The sequence below is a fragment of the Colobus angolensis genome, unplaced genomic scaffold (genome assembly GCF_000951035.1).
Source record: "Colobus angolensis palliatus isolate OR3802 unplaced genomic scaffold, Cang.pa_1.0 Scaffold145, whole genome shotgun sequence".
NCBI classification, from domain to species: domain Eukaryota; kingdom Metazoa; phylum Chordata; class Mammalia; order Primates; family Cercopithecidae; genus Colobus; species Colobus angolensis.
The window spans coordinates 3083528-3104204 of record NW_012114544.1 but is presented as its reverse complement, the minus strand read 5'-3'; the positions used below and the strand labels follow the sequence as shown (position 1 = coordinate 3104204).

At 34.8% G+C, this 20677-nt stretch overlaps 1 protein-coding gene across 1 annotated transcript in view; it reads left to right on the top strand.

Annotated features, from left to right (window-relative positions):
* The window catches only part of SCLT1 (sodium channel and clathrin linker 1), a 211297-nt gene that overhangs the window by 98769 nt on the left and 91851 nt on the right, over positions 1 to 20677 (top strand). Inside the window, exon 9 of the mRNA XM_011935614.1 lies at positions 957 to 1027. Within this exon, the coding sequence (XP_011791004.1) occupies positions 957 to 1027 (71 nt within the window). The remainder of the gene's footprint in view (positions 1 to 956; positions 1028 to 20677) is intronic.

Below are 20677 nucleotides of genomic sequence, written 5' to 3'. Positions count from 1 at the left end.
CAAAAGAAGACATTCATACAGCCAACAGACACATGAAAAAATGCTCATCATCACTGGCCATCAGAGAAATGCAAATCAAAGCCACAAAGAGATACAATAGTATGTTAAAAATATGAAGTCAATGAGCTCAAATAGAGCATGAGAGAAGCACAGTGAAAGCTATCTCAGGGACTTTAGTTGGAGAAATGTAAGCATGATATGTTGGGACAGGATTAAATCAAAACTATTAAGATCAATCAGGAGAAACCATAATATATAAAGAAAAGGGATAAGGAATTTGTATCATCATGGATAAAACCAGCAGTTATAGAAGAAAATAAATTCCTTTAGGAAAAGTTGTTCTACATTTAGAAGACTACTTCATATCTTACTGTGGATTTCTCCAGAAGTTGACCTTCAGGAAAAAGTTCCAAAATATGTCATTTATTTAGTAAGTAATGCCAGGGAGCACCAGTAAGAAGGTGGAGAAGTGGTACCAAAGAGAAGAGAAGACAGTCAATAAAAGGCTTTTTAAAATTAAGGAAGTTAACACTGTGAGTAACTAAAACTTAATGAATTCTGAAAGACAGTGTGAAACACAAGCCTCAGAGTTACTTCACCCATGCAAGAAGGGAGTTTGGGTTTTTTATATGCCAGTTCCCTTCAGACATGTCAGGCTACTCAGAATAGGGTCGAACATTAGTTCTGTAACACTTATAGATTTATGCACAGTTGGATAGATGAGATAGCCAAAGAAAGCCGTAAGACAGGAATGCAGGTGTAGGTAGTTTCAAGTGAAGCAGGTATCCAATGAAGTAGTAAAGGCAAGGAAAGGTTACATTTTACCCTCAAAAAATCTAATCATTATCATAAATCTCACTAAATTTTTTTTTTCTACTTGTATGTCTGATGTGTCATCTTTAAAGATACGGTTATTAAATATTCTAATACTGATACTTTTATTTTTCTTGTGGCAGACTAACCAACAGTTTCTGAAAACAGTAACTGAACAAAGTGTGATGATTGAAGAACTCCGAAAAAAACTTAGGTATTTTCAAAAATGAGTTTCATTATTTCATTGTTAATTATTTTTCTTCAAGGGAGCTGATGATGCTGTAATTTTCCCTATGGGTGTTTTTTTTCCTTCCTTTTGTTAAGCTTCTGTCAATATCTTCTTGTGTGTGTGATCGGTTAGGATGGGAAGGAAGAAACTGAAACCAAGATTATTAGGAGATAACTGTGATACACAGTCAGACCTCTAAATACACAGATGTTCAAGTCCCTTATATAAAATGACATAGTATTTATATATAACCTATGCACATCTCCCCATATACTTTAAGCAATCTGATTTTGATTATTTTTATTGTTTTAAAAATATTTTCAATCTGCAATTGGTTGAACCCACGAATGGGGAAACCCACAAATCATTTGAACATTTTTTCGTATACATATTGTCCATTTGTATGTCTTCTTTTGAGAAATGACTATTCGGATATTTTGCCCATTATTTGTTCTTTTTCTTTCTCTTGAGTTGTTTTAGCTCTTTACATATTCCAATTCTGGTTATTAATCCCTTGTCCAGTGGGTAGTTTACAAATATTTTCTTCCATTCTGTGAGTTTTTTCATTTACTTATTGTTTCCTTTGCTGTCCAGAAGCTGTTTAGCTTGATATGATCCCATATGTACATTTTTGCTTTGGTAGCCTGTATTTTCGAAGTCCTCCTCAAGAAATCTTTACCCATATGAATGTCTGGAGTGTTTCCCAGACGTTTTCTTCTAGTAGTTTCATAGTTTCAGGTCTTAGATTTAGTCTTTGATACATTTTGATTTGATTTTAGTTTATGGCGAGAAATAGGGGTTGAAAATGCATTGACTGTAAATGCATTGATTTATTTCTGAGTTCTCTGTCTGTTCAATTCATCTATGTGTCTGTTTTTATGCCAGTACCATTCTGTTTTGGTTACTGTAAGTTTGTAGTGTAATTTGAAGTCAGTTAATGTGATGACTCTAGCTTTGTTCTCTTTGCTCAGGATTGCTTTATCTATTCTGTGTCGTTTTTGGTTCCCTTTAAATTTTAGGATTTTTTTCTATTTCTGTAAAGAATATCATTGATATTTTGATTGCATTTAATCTATAGATTTGATTGCTTTGGGTACTATGGATACTTTAACAATATTAATTCTTCCGATTCATGAACATGGAATTTCTTTCCATTGTTTTGTGTCATCTTCAATTTCTTTCATCAAAGTTTAATAGTTTTCTTTTAGGGTTCTTTTACTTCTTTGGTTATTTGTTCCTGAGTATTTTGTTTTATTTGTAGCTATTGTAAATTTCTTGGTTTTTTTTTTTAATTCAGATTGTTCAGTTGCATAGAGAAATAATACTGATTTTTGTTTGTTGATCTTGTATGTGGCAACTTTACTTAATTTATCCACTCTAATAGTTTTTTTTATTGAATCTTTAGGTTTTTCTAAATATAGGATCATGTCATCTGTGAATAAGGATAATTTGACTTCTTCCTTTCCAATTTGGGTGCCCTTTATTTCCTTCTCTTGTCTAACTATTTTTTCTAGGACTCCTTACACTGTGTTGAATAACAGTGGTGAAAGTAGGTATCCTTGTCTTGTTCCAGATATTAGCAGAAAGGCTTTCAGTTTTTCCCCATTCAGTATGATAGTAGCTGTGGGTTTGTCATATATGACTTTGACTGTGTTGAGATATGTTTCTCTTATACCCAGGTTTTCTTTAGAGTTTTTATCACAAAGCGATGTTGAATTTTATCAAATACTTTTTCAGCATCAATTGAAATTATCATATGGTTTTTGTCTTTTGTTCTGTTGATATATCACATTTATTGATTTTCACATATTGAACCATCCATGCATCCCTGGGATGAATCCCACTTGATCATGAAGAATGATCTCTTTAATGTGTTGTTGAATTGAGTTTCCTAATATTTTGTTGAGGATTTTTGCATCTGTGTTCATCAGAGATGTTGGCGTATAGCTTTCCTTATTTTGCTGTGTCTTTGTCTGGTTTCGGTATCAGGGTGATACTGACTTCATAGAATAAGTTTGGAGGTATTCCTTTCACAATTTTTTGGAATAGTTAGAGTAGGATTGGTATTAGTTCTTTAAATGTTCAATAGAATCCAGCAATGAGGTCATCAAGTCCCAGTCTTTTCTTTGATGGGAGATTTTTTTATTGCCACTTCTATCTCTTTATTTGTTATTGGTCTGTTCAAGTTTTGTATTTCTTCATGGTTAAGTCTTGGTAGGTCGGCTGTTTCTAGGAATTTATTCATTTCTTCTAGATTTTCTAATTTATTGGCATATTGTTTTTCATAATAGTTTCTAATGATATTTTGAATTTTTGTGGTTTCAGTTGTAATATCTCCTTCATCTCATTTTATTTACCTGAGTCTTCCATATTTTTTTTTTTATCAGATTGGCTAAAGTTTTGTTGATTTTGTTTGTCTTAAAAAAACACTTTTTTTCATTTATCTTTTGTATTTTTTAGTCTGAATTTTATTTATTTCTGCTCTGCTCTTTATTATTTCTTATACTAATGTTAAGTTTTGTTTTCTCTTGCTTTTCCAGTTGTTTAAGAAATATCCTTAGGTTGTTTATTTGAAGTTTTTCTACTTTTTGATGGAGGTGTCTATTACTATAAACTTCACTTTTAGTACTGCTTTTGCTATATCTGTAGGTTGTGATATATTGTTTCTATTTTTATTTGTTTAACAAATATTTAAATTTCCTTCTAAATTGGTTAATTGACCCAGTGGTCATTCAGGAGCATATTGTTTAATTTCCTTGTGTTTGTGTTGTTTTCAAGCTCTTCTTGTTACTGAATTTTAGTTTTATTCCTTTGTAGTCAGAAAAGATACTTCATGTAATTTCAGTTTGTTTGAATTTTGGGGACTTGTTTTATGGCCTAATATATGTTCTGTCCTTGAGACTGTTTCATATACTGAGAAGAAGAACATGTATTTTTCACCTGTTGGATGAAATACTCTGTAAATGTTTATTAGGTCAATATAGCCTATAGTACAAATTGAATCTAATGTTTCTTTGTTGATATTCTATGTAGATTATCTGTCCAGTTCTGAAAGAGGGGTGTTGAAGTTCTCAGCTATTATTTTATTGGTGTCTAACTTTATCTTTAGTTCTAATATTTGCTTTATATATGTGGATGTTCCAGCATTGAGTACATATATATTTACAATTCTTATATCCTCTTGTGGGATTGACCCCTTTATCATTATATAGTAACATTTTTGACTCTCTTTACAATTTTTGTCTTGAAATCTATTTTATCTGGTGTAAGTATAGCTACTCTTGCTCTTTTGGGGTTTTTGTTTCATGGAAATATTGAAAATATTTCCTATATTTTCAGTCTTTGGGTGTCTTTATAGATGAAATGAGTTTCTTGTAGGCAGCATATGATTAGGTCTTATTTTTTTTCTATTCAGCTACTCTTTTTTTATTTGAGAATTTAGTCCAGTTACATTTAGTGTTATTAGTAATACATAAGGACTCACTACTGCCATTTTGTTACTTTTTTTCTGGGATGGTATCATTGGTCCTCCCTTCCTTTCTGTCTTCCTTTGTGTAAAAGTGACTTTCTCTTGTAGTAGATTTTAATTTCTTGGCTTTTCAGATTTTTTGTATCTATTATAGGTTTTTATTTTGTGGTTACCATGAGGCTTGCAAATACTATAACCAATTGTTTTAAACTGACGACAACTTAACTCTGATTATAAAGAAAAATAAGCAAAGAGAATTTAAAACTCCACACTTTAACTTCATCTCCACTGCTTTTTGATTTGTTGTCTCTATTTACATATATTTTATATTGTCTATCTCTTCAAAAGTTGTAGTATTTATCATTTTTGGTAAGTCTGTCTTCTAGTCTTCTGACAAAAGATATTAGTGGTTTATACACCACAATTAGAATTAAAGGTGTCTAACCAGAGTTAGACAATTCTGTATTTGTCTGTGTACTTACTATTGCCAGTGAGTTTTATATCTTCAGATAATATCTTGTTACTAATGAACATCCTTTCCTTTTGGATTGAAGAACTCCCTTTAACATTTCTTGTAAGACAGGTTTGGTGCTGACAAATTCCATAAGCTTTTTTTTTTTTTTTTTTCTGTGAAAGTTTTAATTTCTCCTCTATGTTTGAAGGACAGTTTTTCTTTTACATATTATTTGCTTCTCTTCTCTTGCTGCTTTTAAGATCCTTTATCCTTGACCTTTGAGACTTTGATTATTATATGTCCAGAAGTAGTCTTATTTGGTTTGAATCTGCTTGGTGTTCTTTGACCTTCTTGTACCTGGATATTCATATCTTTCTCTGGGTTTGGAAAGTTCTCTGTTATTATTTCTTTGAATGAACTTTCTACATCATCTCTCTTAGTACATCCTCTTTAAGACCAGTAACTCTTAGATTTGCCCCTTTAAGACTGTTTTAAAGATCTTGTAGGCATGTTTCATTCTTTTTTTCTCCTCTGAGTGTGTATTTTCATATAGCCTATCTTCAAGCTCATGGATTCTTCTAGTTGTTCAGTTCTGCTTTTGAGAGAGTGATGCATTTGTCAGTTTTTCAACTGAATTTTTCAACTCCACAATTTCTACATGACTTTTAAAAAATTATTTCAGTCTCTGTCAAATTTCTGATGGGATTCTGAATTCCTTCTGTTATCTTGAAACTTGTTGAGCTTCCCCAAAACAGCAATTAATACTTTGAATTCCTTGTGTGTAAGGTCACATATTTCCATCACTCTAGGATTGGTTATACTGGTGCCTTATTTAGTTCATCTGGTAAGGTCATGTTTTTCCTGAATGTTCTTTGTGCTTGTGGAGGCTCATTGGTATCTGAGCAATGAAGAGTTAGGTATTTATTATAATTTTTGCAGTCTTGGCTTGTTTGTATTCTTCCTTCTTAAGTGGGCTTTCCACAAATCTAAAACAAATTGAGTGTTGTAACCTAAGCCTGCAATTATTGCAGCCATTTCAGAACCATGAATGCTGGTTCTCTTAGATCCTCCTGTATACACAGACTTGCTAGACTTTGGTAAGATGATGGATAATTCCCTGGGTAACCAGGCAAAGTCTCTTACTCCTTCCACAATCAGAAGGAGTCTCGCTGTGCACTGTGCTGTCTGGAGTTGGGGAGAGGTGACATGGCCATTCTCATGGTTTCCACAGCTAGCACTACACAGAGTCACACCTGAAACCCTGCAGACCAGTACAGTACTGGGGCTAACCCAGGCCTGCAGCCACCACTGCCTGATGTTTATTCAAGGCCCAGGACCACTTCAGTTAGCAGGGGGTGAATTCTGCCGGGATGGGGTGCATCCCATTAGAGGAGTGGGTTCTCTTCTAGCACAGAGTGAGTCTAGAAACCCATTCAGGTGCAAAAATCTAGAATCTGGGACTTCAGAAATCTGCTTGGTGCTTTTACTGTGGCTGAGCTGGTACTCAAGTTGCAAGACACAGTCCTCTATGCTCTTCCTTCCCCTTTCCCCACGCAGAAAGAGTCTCTTTGGAGCAGTACTGCCTGGAGTTTGGGAAGGGATGACACAGGCAATCCCGTGGCTGCCACTGCTGGTCACACTGGGTTGTACCCTAAGTGCACTACCTCTGAGACCAGTGCAGCACCAGGGCTTGCCTTAGGACTGCAGTCCTTGTGGCCTGACTACCACTTAAATTTATTCCAGGCCCAGGCTACTTTAGTCAGTGGTAGTGAAGGCAGTAGAGACTTGGTTTCCTCCCACTGGGACGGTGAATTCCCCTCTGGTTTGGGGCTGGTCTAAATGCTCCCTCCATGGGTGCTGGTGGAATTCTAGCCTGTGTTGTGTTCTGCTGTGACAGGACAGCACTGAGTTCTAATGCAAAGTTTAACACTTACTTCACTGTCCCTCCCTCTAGCACACAAACTATCTGTCCACTCTGCACTGCTTGGGGTTGTGGGCAGTTTGTATAGGTAATGAAAAACTGTCTTTCCTACACTCATCGGTACCTCTTTCCTTGACATTATGTTCAAACCAGGTATTGTGATCACTCACATGATTTTTTGGTTCTTATGAAGATGCTTTCTTATGTGAGTGGTCATTCAATTTGGTATTTTTGCAGGGGAACAGTTGTTGGAGAGTTCTATTCAGCCATCTTACTGTGCTTCCTCTCCTTAGAGAAATACTTCTTAATCAAGATTTAGACTGGGCACAGTGGCTTATGCCTATAATCCCAGCACTTTGGGAGGCTGAGGCAGACAGATCACCTAAGGTCAGGATTTTGAGACCAGCCTGGCCAACATGGTGAAACCCCATCTCTACAAAAATTAAAATTAGCCTGTCATGAAAAAAACAAAAGATTTAAATACAAGGCAAAAAGGAAAAGATTTCTTTACTTAAATATGTTAAAATATTAGGCTTCTGTTACAAAAATAATATGAGTCAAATGAAAAGACAACTCATAGTCTATGAGAAGACATTTACAGTGCATGTATTGTAACTGACAACAGATTAGGGTTAAGGACACATTAACTGATTAAGTATCAGTAAGAATAATTAACTCATCAAAAATTAGGCAAAGGATATGAATAAGCATTTCAAAAGTTACAACGATCAGGAAAATGCAAGTAAAAAACGTGATCCTTACTTCAAGTTAATGATTGTCTCTGTGGAATGAGGCTATTTGTGGAAGTAGAGAATTGAAGACAACCTAGGTATCTGTGACTAAGGGAATGAACAGTAACATGTGGTAATTACATCCTGTGAAATACTGTGCATCATTTAGAAACACATATTTACATGAAAAGATGTAGTGACAGCAACATGAGTAGAACTAGAAAACAATGTTTATATTTAAAAAGTAAAATATATGGATCTATAGCATAAAACACATGCTTGTAATAACAATATATGTTTTACCAGTAAATGTGTATATCTGAGGATATGTCACATTTTTATGTGAACTTATGAAATGGAGGAGAATGAGAAAGGGATTGGGAATAAGCAAAAAATACAAATAAACAAATGAAAACATCTTTTACAGCTGATAATGATAATAGGTCATGGAGTGAATAGTGTAAAAGTTCAAGGTTAAGAAAAGAGTAGAAGGAAAAAAAGAATATAAGATTTTTGACATCTTTAGGATAAATTAGAAGGTAGAGATGCTGGAAGGATGAGTAAGGAAACTGGTTCATAAAGACCTACAATCATATTATAGTAATGGAAATAGAGAATAAAAATGCATATAAAAAATCTATATAGGAAAAAATGGGCCGAACTTCATAATGTTGGACTAAAGGACAGGGGAAGAATCATGAAATTTTATTGCTAGAAGGTATGTTAATGTTCATCTAGTTTAACTTCCTAATTTTATAGAAAACTCAAAGTGAACCAAAGGCTTAGAAACTATTTGTCTTGTCCAAAGTTACACAACAAATTCATGGAAAAGCCAAATTAGAACTCACATCTTGCAACTGCTAATCTAGTGAGCATCTAAGCCTGGCTCTCTGACAGTATGCACAGCAGTAGGGAAGTCAAGTAGGAGAGTTGATTGGGGGGAAAAAGTATGATGAGTAGATACTTTGATTTTTGACATCTGCCTGGAAGATTCATTTAGCGTGGACATTAGGGCCTAAGGATTATAAATTGAGTTTAGAGATTGATAAAACTAGTTGCAGTTTTCCAAAGCCTAAAACGTCTTAAGTGTTTAATTGTCCATGAGCAACTTTGCCATAATATTTACTGACAGTATTCCATAGCTTAACATTAAGCAGTTCAGAGTTGTATACATAAAACTATACTTGCTTTTCCTGCCACAGATTTGAAGGAACATAAGGATAAACAGATGCTTCTTTTAGGGAAGAGGGTGTTGCTTTCAAGTATGACAGATTCTGAATGATGGGCATATTGACATTACCAGAATTTAGGTTTTGAGATGCTCTATGTAACCATGCCAAGAATAACTAAATTAGAAACTCCTTAAGCACTAGAGTTGTTTAAGTTTGTGCTTATACTGAAACATATTAATTTCATTTGTTGTCTGATAGTGTGGTGCAAAAAAGTTAAAATCATGTGAATTTATAATTAAAGCTTTAATCATATTTCATTTTGAGAGTTTTTGGTGATACCTTGTCATAGTTGATAAAACTCTTCAGCCTGTTTTCTTAAGAATCTTCATTGACCTGATCTTCCTCAACCCTCCAGTTATACAGAAAAGTAGTCATATTGCTGTTTCTCAGAAAAACTTTCGGTAACCTCCTTTTTTGCCTTAGATCATTCTGTTTCTCAGAAAATTTGTAATTTTCTAAACCTAGTTAAAACTTGCCTTCTCCCGAAAGACTTCTCTCATTCATTCTACCAGATTTTTACTCTTTTATTCTTGTGAACCTACTCAGTATTTATTCATTTAAACTTAGATTTATACTGTTTTTCCAGAGGTGCTTTTTTTCTTATATATTTATTTATAATATATATCCAACTGAGTTATGATGATAATTATATTCCAACTCTCATGTGCTTAGATTTTATGCCTGCCTTGTAAAGTCTTCGAAGGGAAAGATTATCATTTATTATATATTTTTAGGAATAACCAATGTTATCTTTTAAAAGGATGTACTATAAAGACTAAGTAGTGGCCGGGCGCTGTGGCTCACGCCTGTAATCTCAGCACTTTGGGAGGCTGTGGCGGGCAGATCACCTGAGGTCGGGAGTTCAAGACTAGCCTGACCAATATGGAGAAACCCCGTCTCTACTAAAAATACAAAATTAGCCGAACGTGGTGGCACATGCCTATAATCCCAGCTACTAGGGAGGCTGGGGCAAGAGAATCACTTGAACCTGGGAGGCAGAGGTTGCGGTGAGCTGAGATCACACCTTTGCACTCCAGCCTGGGCAACAAGAGTGAAACTCCATCTCAAAAAAAAAAGACTAAGTAAAGCATTTGCTTGGGTTCCTTATTAACTTTTCATCAGAGTAACATTATCAGAATATTTGTTAAAAATAATTTTAGCTGGCCAGGTATGGTAGCTCACGCCTGTAATCCCAGCACTTTTTGAGGCCAAGGTGGGTGGATCACCTGAGGTCAGGAGTTTGAGAACAGCCTGGCCAACATGATGAAACCCCATCTCTACTAAAAATACAAAAATTAGCTGGACGTGGTGGTGGGCACCTGTAATCCCAGCTACTTGGGAGACTGAGACAGAAGAATTGTTTGAACCCAGGAAGCAGAGGTTGCAGTGACCTGAGATTGTGCCATTGTACTCCAGCCTGGGCAACAGAGCAAGACTCCATCTCAAAATAATAATAACTTAGCCACTAAGGACTTATCTCATTAACAGACATAGATATTATCTTCATATAAGGAGCCTATAATTTGTCAAATCAATTTATTTTATATTCATTGAGAACTTAAAAATGTACATCTGTGCTCTGAGGGTAGAAACAGTCTTTATAATAAGTTTATGTATAATGTGATAGCCTCAAAGTTATTTTAATTTGACCCATTTCATCTCATGGGCACTTTTGTAGCTTCGACAGTTTCTATGAGGATGAGATCTCATTAAATTTTTCTAGTTCGAAGTTCTCCTGGTTCTCTCTACCCACATGGCTCAGAGACACCTGAAAAGCAGCAGGCTCCAAACTAACCTTATCATTATCTCTCAAATCTTTTATCCATATTCGTGAATTGTACCATCCAATTCCTGATTCAGAAAACTAGAAGACATCATAAATTCTTTTCTGTCCCAACTCTACCTTATAAATGTCTCTCTGATCTTTCACTTCATTACTTTCTCATCTAAGCTACAGCTGTGACCTCTAAATTAACTTACTGCCTCCATCTTCCTTTTTCATACTATTATCAAAGTGATCTTTCTAAAATATGTCTGATCATGTCACTGTCCTTCAATGGTTACTAAATACCTATAGGATATAATCCAAATTATTCAACTTGACAGATTATTCAGCTTGAGTCTCCCAAACATGCCTTCTTCCCATGTGCCTCAACTGTAGACTACACATACATCTGTCACAGCATTTTTTTCTTTTTTTTTTTTTTTGGCAAGAGACCAGAGTTTTATTATTATTCAAATCAGTCTCCCCGAAAACCCTCAGGGATCAGTTTTTAAGGATAATTTGGTGGGTAGGGGCCAGTGAATCAGGAGTGCTGATTGGTTGGCTCAAGGATGAAATCACAGGGACTTGAAGCTGTCCTCTTATGCTGAGTCAGTTCCTGAGTAGGGGCCACAGAACCAGTTGGCAGGTCCAGGTGGGGCCATCCGGTTGTCAGAAATGCAAAACCCTGGAAAGACATCTTAAAAGAACAATCTTAGGTTTACGATAGTAATGTTATCTTCAAGAGTAATTGGGGAAGTTGCAAATCTTACGACCTCCAGACTAAATGGCTGGTAATATTTAGAATTCCAGCCCCTCTCATCCTAACTTGGTGGCTCGGGGCCTTTCATTCATTTTACGAGAACAGTGTAGCTTTTGGGAAGGGCTATTTAAACTAAAAACTAAATTCCTTCCCAAGGCTAATTCAGCCTATGCCCAGGAATGGACAAAGAGAGTTTGGAGGTTAGAAGCAAGATGCAGTTGGTTAGATCTGATATCTTACACTGTCACAGCATTTTTAACACTTTATTGTTTACAAATCCATCTCTCTACACTAGTCTTTGAGCCCCTGGAAGGCATGGATTATGATTTGATGATTTTTATCTTGCCATCATCTAGCACAGTACTAGACATATGGCAGGTGATCAAAAAAATACTTGAGTGAGTGAGTCGGTTAATTAAATAATTAAATTGCACTTTATTAGAGAGACAAAGCTAATTTATTCATGTGGATTTTCTATTTGCGTCCTTTGCTCTTTGACCCCTCAGGGCACAATTGTTTTCTTGAACTGTCATTATTTTTAAAAATTCTATTTTATATTTTATCTCCTTCAGCTACACAGAAATGTGTGACCACTTAGAAGTTTGATTTCCAAAACAACACACCTGAAAAAAATCATTTTAATATAATTAATAGAAGCTTTGCACAATTAATTAAAAAGATTTTTAGTGTTTCTCATTATAGATCCAGCCTTTAAGCTATATTGACTTTTAAATGTTTTTATTACCAATAATCTCAAAGTTTGACTGGGTGCTATAGCCTTAAATATTTTTTATGTTTAGTGGTTTCTCTATATTTAAATATGAAATAAAATCCAGAACATCTTTAAAATATGATAGCAAAATTACTTATATATAAGTGGCTTCATTGAAGAGCATTAGAGCTGATGTGATTGATAGGAATGCAACTCTTAGTATTGCTCTATTATATTAAATCTGAAAAGGTAAATTATATAAATCACAGTTTGTATATATTCATTGTGTTCATTTTAATCTTTTTTACAAATGCATATTTTTTTCTTAAAAATGTATGTGCTGATAATTTTTATATACTATCTTATTTTTTTAAAAGACATGTACTTTTGCTGGGTAATAGTTTTATTTTAGCTGAGATAACATATTTTTCTCAGATGTTTCCTATTCCAATTTAAATAATATTGTGTCTTCTATTATAAAAATGCCATGGAAATCTGGAATTCATGGATCACTAGTTTTAATTCATAGTGTGTCTTGGAAACAATCCCATGTGAGAAATGGCCCTGAGCAGATGTGCTTAGTCATAGAATTGCCAGACAGTTCCTTATGTGTTGGCAGCTAGTTTTCTGAGCATGAAAAACAGGTTTTAAGATAAGAAATAGGGCTTTGCTGTCAGTTTTCTATTTCTTCACACTGTTTTACTTTAATGTTATTTAAAGGGATTACTGTCACCTTTATTCAGTAATGTTTATTTTTTTTTCTCTCAGTCTTTAAGAGACAGTAACAAGATTATTAGACTTTTAGAACACACTAGTCAAAAGTGGAACCTTAGCCACAGTTAATTAATATTAACATTTCTTGTTTAGGGGTCTGGCAAAAATAAAACAAATACATAACATCATTGTTCAGAACTTTTGCCTCTAAGAGTAGATGACTGTTTTCTGTCAAAATATATTTTAATTGTTGTTTATAACTTTCTTTTGCAAATACTCTACATTATTCTACCTATCTTTAAAAATGTGGTTCTGTCTGGTATGAAATTTAAAAAGCATAAGCTTTGAAGTCATCTCTAGTTTTTTATTCTGACTCTGCCATTGTCTTAATCCATTGGGGCTGCTATAACAAAATGCCACATACTGAAAAGCTCATAAACAACAGAAATATATTTATTACAGTCTGGAGGCCAGGAAGTTCAGAATTAAGAAGATGGCAGATTTGAAGTTTGGTGAGGGGCTGTTTCCTGAGTGTACATGACACCTTCTCTCTTTGTCTTCATGCGGTAAAAGGGGCAAACAAGCCTCCCTTGGGCCTCTCTTATGAGGGCACTAATCCCATTTTCGAGGGCACTGCTATCATGACCTAATCACCTCCCAGAAGGCCCCACCTCATAATATCATTACATTGAGAGTTATATGAAGGTTGTATTTATATGAGATTTCAACATATGAATTTTGCAGGGACACAGATACTCAGACTAAACAGCCATTTACTGATGACTTGGATAGGTTGTTTAACTGCATGAACTTCAGTTTTCTCATTGCTATAATGAAAATGAAATTACCTTCCTTGCAGTGTTGCAATGTAATATAACTTACTGTCTTTGCCCACTTCCCTTCTACTTTAGTATCCAACCTCTGTAGGTAGGATATACAATACTTACAAATTACCTGCTAGTAGATTTGGGAGTTGCTATTAACATTGTAATAAATAGTGGATTATTTACCTCCCAGACCTGGGAAATCTGCCTGTAATTTCTAGGACCAGAGTAACCATTTCTTTCTTTCTCCTCTTTCCATTTTGTTGTACCCCCATTTCTTGCCAACTGTACAATCCCAAATTCCTTCTGTTCCCTTCTGTATATTTCAGTTATATTCTTTTTGTTTTGAAATCTTAGTTTCTCTTTTGCAGGGTTCTTTTAAGACCTCAGATTTATAGACCTCCCTGATGAGTCCTCAGATACTTTCTTCTTCCCATTCTTTGATGTTGCTTGGAAGAATCTGTATTTATTATAGTCACTCTTTGGAGTTTTCTTCAGTTTGGATTAGCCCCACCTATCTATTCTTCTCCTCAAGAATTACTGGTACCTTTTATGCCTTAAAAATGCCTCCCTCATTCTCCTTGGTTGTTGATTTTCCTTAACGAATGATTTTTTCTACCTTTCTTGAACATTTCTCTACCAGGACTTTTGTGTTTATGCCATGATTTCTTCTCTGACTTTTGTTGCTTTTTTTTTTTTTTCCCTCTTTTGCTTCCCCCATTTCCTTATCCTACCTATGAAAAGTATACATTTCTTAGGTTTCTAACCATGTGACTCAATTTCTCTCCTTCATAGATGATCGTATCCACCCTGCCCAATTCAAACTTTCAGCTCAATAACATTTCCCAAGTATACACCTCTGACCTTGATCTCTTTGTTGATTTCCATAATTGAATTGCTAGGTCAGTGGTTTTCAAACTTTTTAATTTTTAACAGTAAACTCCTTTTAAAAAAAAAAAAAAAGAAAGAAATCTTATACATGGAACCTCAGAATTTAAACTTATAAAAGCAGAATGGCTATGAAGGAGTAGAGGGCCTCCCCATCTTAGTAGCTAATGCCATCATCAAACCTCAGAATTTTTGCTTGCTTGCTCTCTGTTGCTTCATCTCTACGTCTGCTCGTGTTGGCTCTATGTACAGATGATCGCAAATCCACTCATCATCAATATCACCTCTACCCCACTGTCTCTTGTTTGCAGTACCCTTTTCTCTGGTCTACCTGCTTTCACTCTTACTCCACTGCAATTCATTCTCCACACAATATATCACATCATTTACCTGCTTCAGACCCTCCAGTGTATTTTCATTACAATTGGAACACATTCCAAAATTCCTACTATATCCAGAAGGCCCTTATGTGATCTGACCTCTAAACTTCCTCTCCGACTGTATCTTGTACTTTTTTCTCTGTGATACATTCCGGCTTAATTGTCATTTCTTTGTTTTTCTCATATTCTTTCATTTATTCTTAATTATCTTTGCCTGTAATTCTCCTTCCCTAAATTTCCTTTAGTTTTCATCATCATCCTTTAGGTCGCAGCTCAGATATTCCTACCATAGATGTCCCTGATGATCCATGTCTTTCCTATTTCCCTGTATCATCTTCTTTATAACATTGTCAGTTTCTTTAATTACCTGATTTATTGAAATGCTTATTGCCTGTCTCCCTCCATTACAATATGAACTTTATGAGATAGGGGCTTTATCTTCCTTGTTTACCACTGCATCACCAGTGCTGATGACAGTGCTTTGTATGGTGCATGTAGCTGCTCAATAGACAGCGCTTGGTATGGTACATGTAGGTGCTCAGTAAAATAACTCTAGGACTCCTGAAATACAGGAAAAACAAACAAAAAACTGATGAGCCACGAGCTCTTAAAGCTCAACATGTCCAAATTCACAGTGTCAGGCATATTATAAGCATTCAATAAATATTTGTTCAAAGTATGAATGCATGGAATCCCTTAAATTCTCTTTGTGAAACCTGCACCATCTCTCTCAATATTGTTGTCATCACTCTGGTTTAGACTTTTCCTCCCTCTTGCTCATTTATTATAACATATTGGTTACAGAGAGAGACAGAACTATCATTCTAGTCTATTTTTCACGAATGTCAGGTTTAAGTTTCTAAAGTGCAGCTCTGATACCATTATTGGTGCAGTTCCCCCACTTGCCTTTAAATCGATACAGATAACTGTCAATTAAGGACATTGACATTGTAGTCCCCATGGCCTTTACAGTCTTATTTCTCATCTTCTCTAAATAAGTCCTACACTTACCTACCTTTATGCTTGTGCTTATCTTGTTTTTTCCTAAAGCTTTCTCTATCTCTTCTTGTGAGAGACATAATTCCTCTGCCAATTCTTGCTTTAAATACCTCTCACTTCAGTATTCTCCCAGCTAAATGTGAATGTGCTGCATACTCAGAATCATAATGTTTTATTTTAATCTTTTGTGTTGCTTAACGTATGATTGCTTTGTGGCCCTCCTCAAGATTACTATAGCGCTATAATTACATTATTGAGCTGAAAGTTTAAATTGGGTAGGGTAGATATGATCATCCGTGAAGGAGAAAAACCCTTTGTGTGTTTTGTACCACATTATTGCAACACCTCAAACATTGCAGGCATGAAGTAAACATGTTGTAAGCATGTCTGTTGAATAAGAGATTTCAATAGTCTGATCAATAATAGAGTATGAATTAATATTTTCTGCACTTTGTCAGTGTTACCCAAAGTTACATGACTCTAAGACTATACTTGTAATCATTGTTTACAAGAGTAAATTGTCAATTCTGTAGTTATTTTATAAAATCTAAGGCAGTGAATATACATCAGAATCCCCTGTAGAGATTCTGAAAAATAGAGATGACCAATTACTGCCTGCAGACATTCTGAATAAGTCTCAGATTGAGTCTATCCATATATGATGTGAAAAAGCCTATGCATATTAGTTGCAAAAAGCTCACTTTCGTACACACAAAGTATGGACACTACTACTGGTATCATTGAATATTATATCTAACATAGAAATTAGAATTTTGAATTACCTAAAACTATGTATAATTTTGAGTTAACTTCAAGTTTCTATAAATAATACATAAATAATGTATTTAAAAACTGAAGAGCCACTATTTTGGAAAGTTTTATTAGCTCAGTGTATGGATTATAATATCCATTGCTTTTAGAATTTCTTCAGAACGCTTCTGCCTTGAATGGGTTTCATTATTAGACTGCCACTAAAGATTGGGAAGAGGAAAAAAATTGAAATAAAACGTTATTCAGTTTTGGTACTTACTCGATTTCCTAAAAGCAGTAGTGATTTTAAAAGTTTAGAACTTTGTCTAAAATTATGTTTCAGGATTTTCTAAAGCTATTAAGTGTAAATGATCGGCTTTATTATACTGGGTAATTACAAAAGTCCTTATTAAATTACCTAACGTATGCATTTTTCTGTTTTAAAGAGGAAAAAATTAAGAATATCAAATCAGCAAAAACTAGCTTTTGTATCTCTCAAAATCTTACCAGTTTTCATTGTATGCAAAAAAGGTATTATAAACATTTTTAGGATTCCCTTTGTATGAGAGTGCAGGAAGAAACAAAAATTTGTCTTAAAATAGACTCATTGTACTTGATGTTAAGTCTCAAAAAAGTGTATTGATAATTAAAGCATTTTAATTTCTGTCCAAATTGATGCTATAATTTAAATCTAGTATTATATCCTATCCTTTATGTTATACTTGATTAAATTTTGCTTAATGAAGTTGTATTTTTTTAAAATTTGTCGGCCAGGTGCAGTGGCTCACGCCTGTAATCCCAGCACTCTGGGAGGTTGAGGCAGGCGGATCACAAGGTCAGCAGATCGAGACCATCGTGGCTAACACAGTGAAACCCTGCCTCTACTGAAGAATACAAAAAATTAGCCAGGTGTGGTGGTGGGTGCCTGTAGTCCCAGCTACTCAGGAGGCTGAGGCAGGAGAATAGCGTGAGCCCTAGAGGCGGAGCTTGCAGTGAACCGAGATCGTGCCACTGCACTCCAGCCTGGGCTATCTCAAAAAATAATAATAATAAATAAGTTGTCATTCAAATCTGTTTAATATCATAAGCAATTAAAAAATACATTAATGAAAAATCCCACGAATATAAAGTGGATTAACAAACATACCTGAAAATAAAGTAATGTGCTTTTTAGAATATTTATTTGAAGCAAAAGTAAAATCCTTGGGTAGTTATGACATCAAGATTATTAATAGTTAACTAATTGTGTTTTTTTTCATCAAAATTTTTTTGTTAAACTGTTTTTGACTTTTTTAAAATTACATACACAGGGAGACATGTATCTAAAACATTTGCATGTAAATGGTATAAACGTAATTATTGAGTTTCTTCATAAAATAATATTAGAATTATTTTTGTTAGTTCCTTCAAAAATTTTAAAAGCGTGAATATTTAAAAGGACTCACAAGACTGCACAGAGCATACTTACAGAAGGCTTTTATTTAAAGGCCAAAGGATATTGTGCAGCCAGAAAAAGAACATAGGCAAGCATATAGCGTCCAGGACACATTCAAGCATAGGCACCCTAGGGCCTTTATTTATACACAGACACGCTTTATCTCCACGTTGAGCCACCAAGAATCTGTGCAATGAATCTTGGCTTCAGGAGAGCTCCAGGCAGGAGTTCCTATCAGGATCATTTTTTTTTTTTTTTTTTTTTTTTGCCACACTGATCACATAGCCTAGCCTGGCTATCTAGTTATGTCCGGTGAAAATCATCAGTAAACAAATCAACTTGCAGGCTGCAGGAAGCGATTCATACTTTAAACGGCACATCATACATCCCGCTGTTCATATACTGGCTAAGAGTCAAGGCTAGACATTCAGGCATCCCCAGAGCTTTCCCAGTTCAATTGTAAATTAGTACTTTACTACACAGTTCCTGATAATTTAATCTAATAAAAGACAAAATGATGATGGTAGCTGCATTGTATAAACTACAGTAAAATTTATAAAATGTTTTAATATGCATTAACTTATTTGAACTTTATAATTCTGTGAACTATATGGGAAAACTGTTTTTATCTCCATTTTATAGATACTAAGACTCAGAGAAGTTAAGTGATTGGCCCAGTTTACATACCTTTTGTGTTTGTAGAGTCAGTTCTAGAAGATAGGCTTTCTGCCTTTTGTTTTAGAATTTTTTTCAACCCTTCATGCCAAAAGTAGATATAAAGAACTATTTACTTACTTTCTAACTGTTCTGTGGAACAGTGTGGAAAACTACTACTTATTTGCCCCCCAAAAAATAGTATTTGTGTTTTAGTGAATATAATATAATATGAATGTTTTCAGAATTTTTTTTACAATGACTTCCAAATTAGGTCTAAGTCCAGTGCCTATTTATTTTTTCTTTTTACCTATGTGGCAGGAGATTTCATCTCAAAGGAATATGAGATAATATATCTTTGGAATAATTGTTCATAAATTATTTTTCTAGAATTTTTCACACATGAATATTAAATTGGGTGTGCAAGATCTAGGTAAAATATCAATATATAGTTGTACTTGTAACATTCTCTTTCTCTTTCTCTCCCTCTCTTTCTCTCTCCCTCTCTCCCTCCCTCTCCCTCTCCTTCTCCCTCCCACTACTTCTCTCCCTTTTCCCCTCCCTCTTCCCACCTTTTCCTTTTGCCCTCTCATTCATTTATGATAGATTTACTTGTCTCCTGTGCCCTAGGTACTGTGCTATCTCCTGAGGGTTTAAAAATTAATAAGATGTGATCCTTGCTTTTAATTCTTACATTGTATATTTTTTATGAACTCACAGTTCCACAAAGGAGAATCTCTATAGTATTGATTACAATACAGTGTAGTCAATCAATAACGTATAAAGTATTATATATTATAAGTATTGAAACATAGGGTTTTCGCCAAGGGGAAATTAGTGAAGACTTGAAGATAGGGAGACTTTTGAACTAGGTCAAACTTAAGGAATTGGTTAGAAAATGAAAGAGAAGACTAGTCCAACCAAACATGTGAAAAAAGAAACAAAGGTGTGTTTAAGAAACACTGAGTGAGTGTTTTATTATACTTGGAATATAAATTACATGGGGGTAATTGGCAAGAGATGAGACTCTTTGATGCTAGATATTGACTGGTCTTATATGCCATGTAGGGGAGTGTAGACTTTATGCCAAAAAGTGTGGAATCCAGGAATCATTGTTAAATAGGAGTTTTTAGTACTAGATAACCTTTTTAACAGATAACATATAAAGAATGAACGAAAGAGGAGACCATCAGTGAAGAGATGAGTTTGGAATCTATTGGAATAGTATTATGAGTGATAATGAAGCTAAAGTTTGGGCCGTAGAATGAAAAAGGAATACACAATTGAAAGACAATTTAGAAATAGACTCAGGCCAATTAGATTAAAATAAGGAAAGAATCTAATTATAGAATTTTGGTCTTGGCAAATTGCCTAATCCACATCTGTTGTTGGACATGAAGTCTTTGAGACGTGCAGCATGGTCAAGTGAATTGCAGTAAGACATATTACTAGTTAGTGACGGAATTGGATTCTCCACATTGTACCTTGCTTTCTGTATCTCCAACAGGTTTTTTTTTTCTTTCTGTTTTTTTTCCTTGATCATACTATGACCTTATCTTGCTTACAGTTTACAGGATACTCTAATATACATTATCTATTTTTACTTGTTCAGCAATCCCATGAAACAAGTAGAACAAGCAATATTTTATCCTTTCTGAAGGTAAGAAAACCAAATCAGTGTGGTTGCTATGCTTATTCAGAGTTTTCTCAGTTTTATCCTTACTACTTAAATATATTATTCCTTAAGTTTTTCCTTTAAAAATATATAGGATTTTGGCCGGGCGCGGTGGCTCAAGTCTGTAATCCCAGCACTTTGGGAGGCCGAGACGGATGGATCACGAGGTCAGGAGATCGAGACCATCCTGGCTAACACCGTGAAACCCCGTCTCTACTAAAAAATACAAAAAACTAGCCGGGCTAGGTGGCGGGCGCCTGTAATCCCAGCTA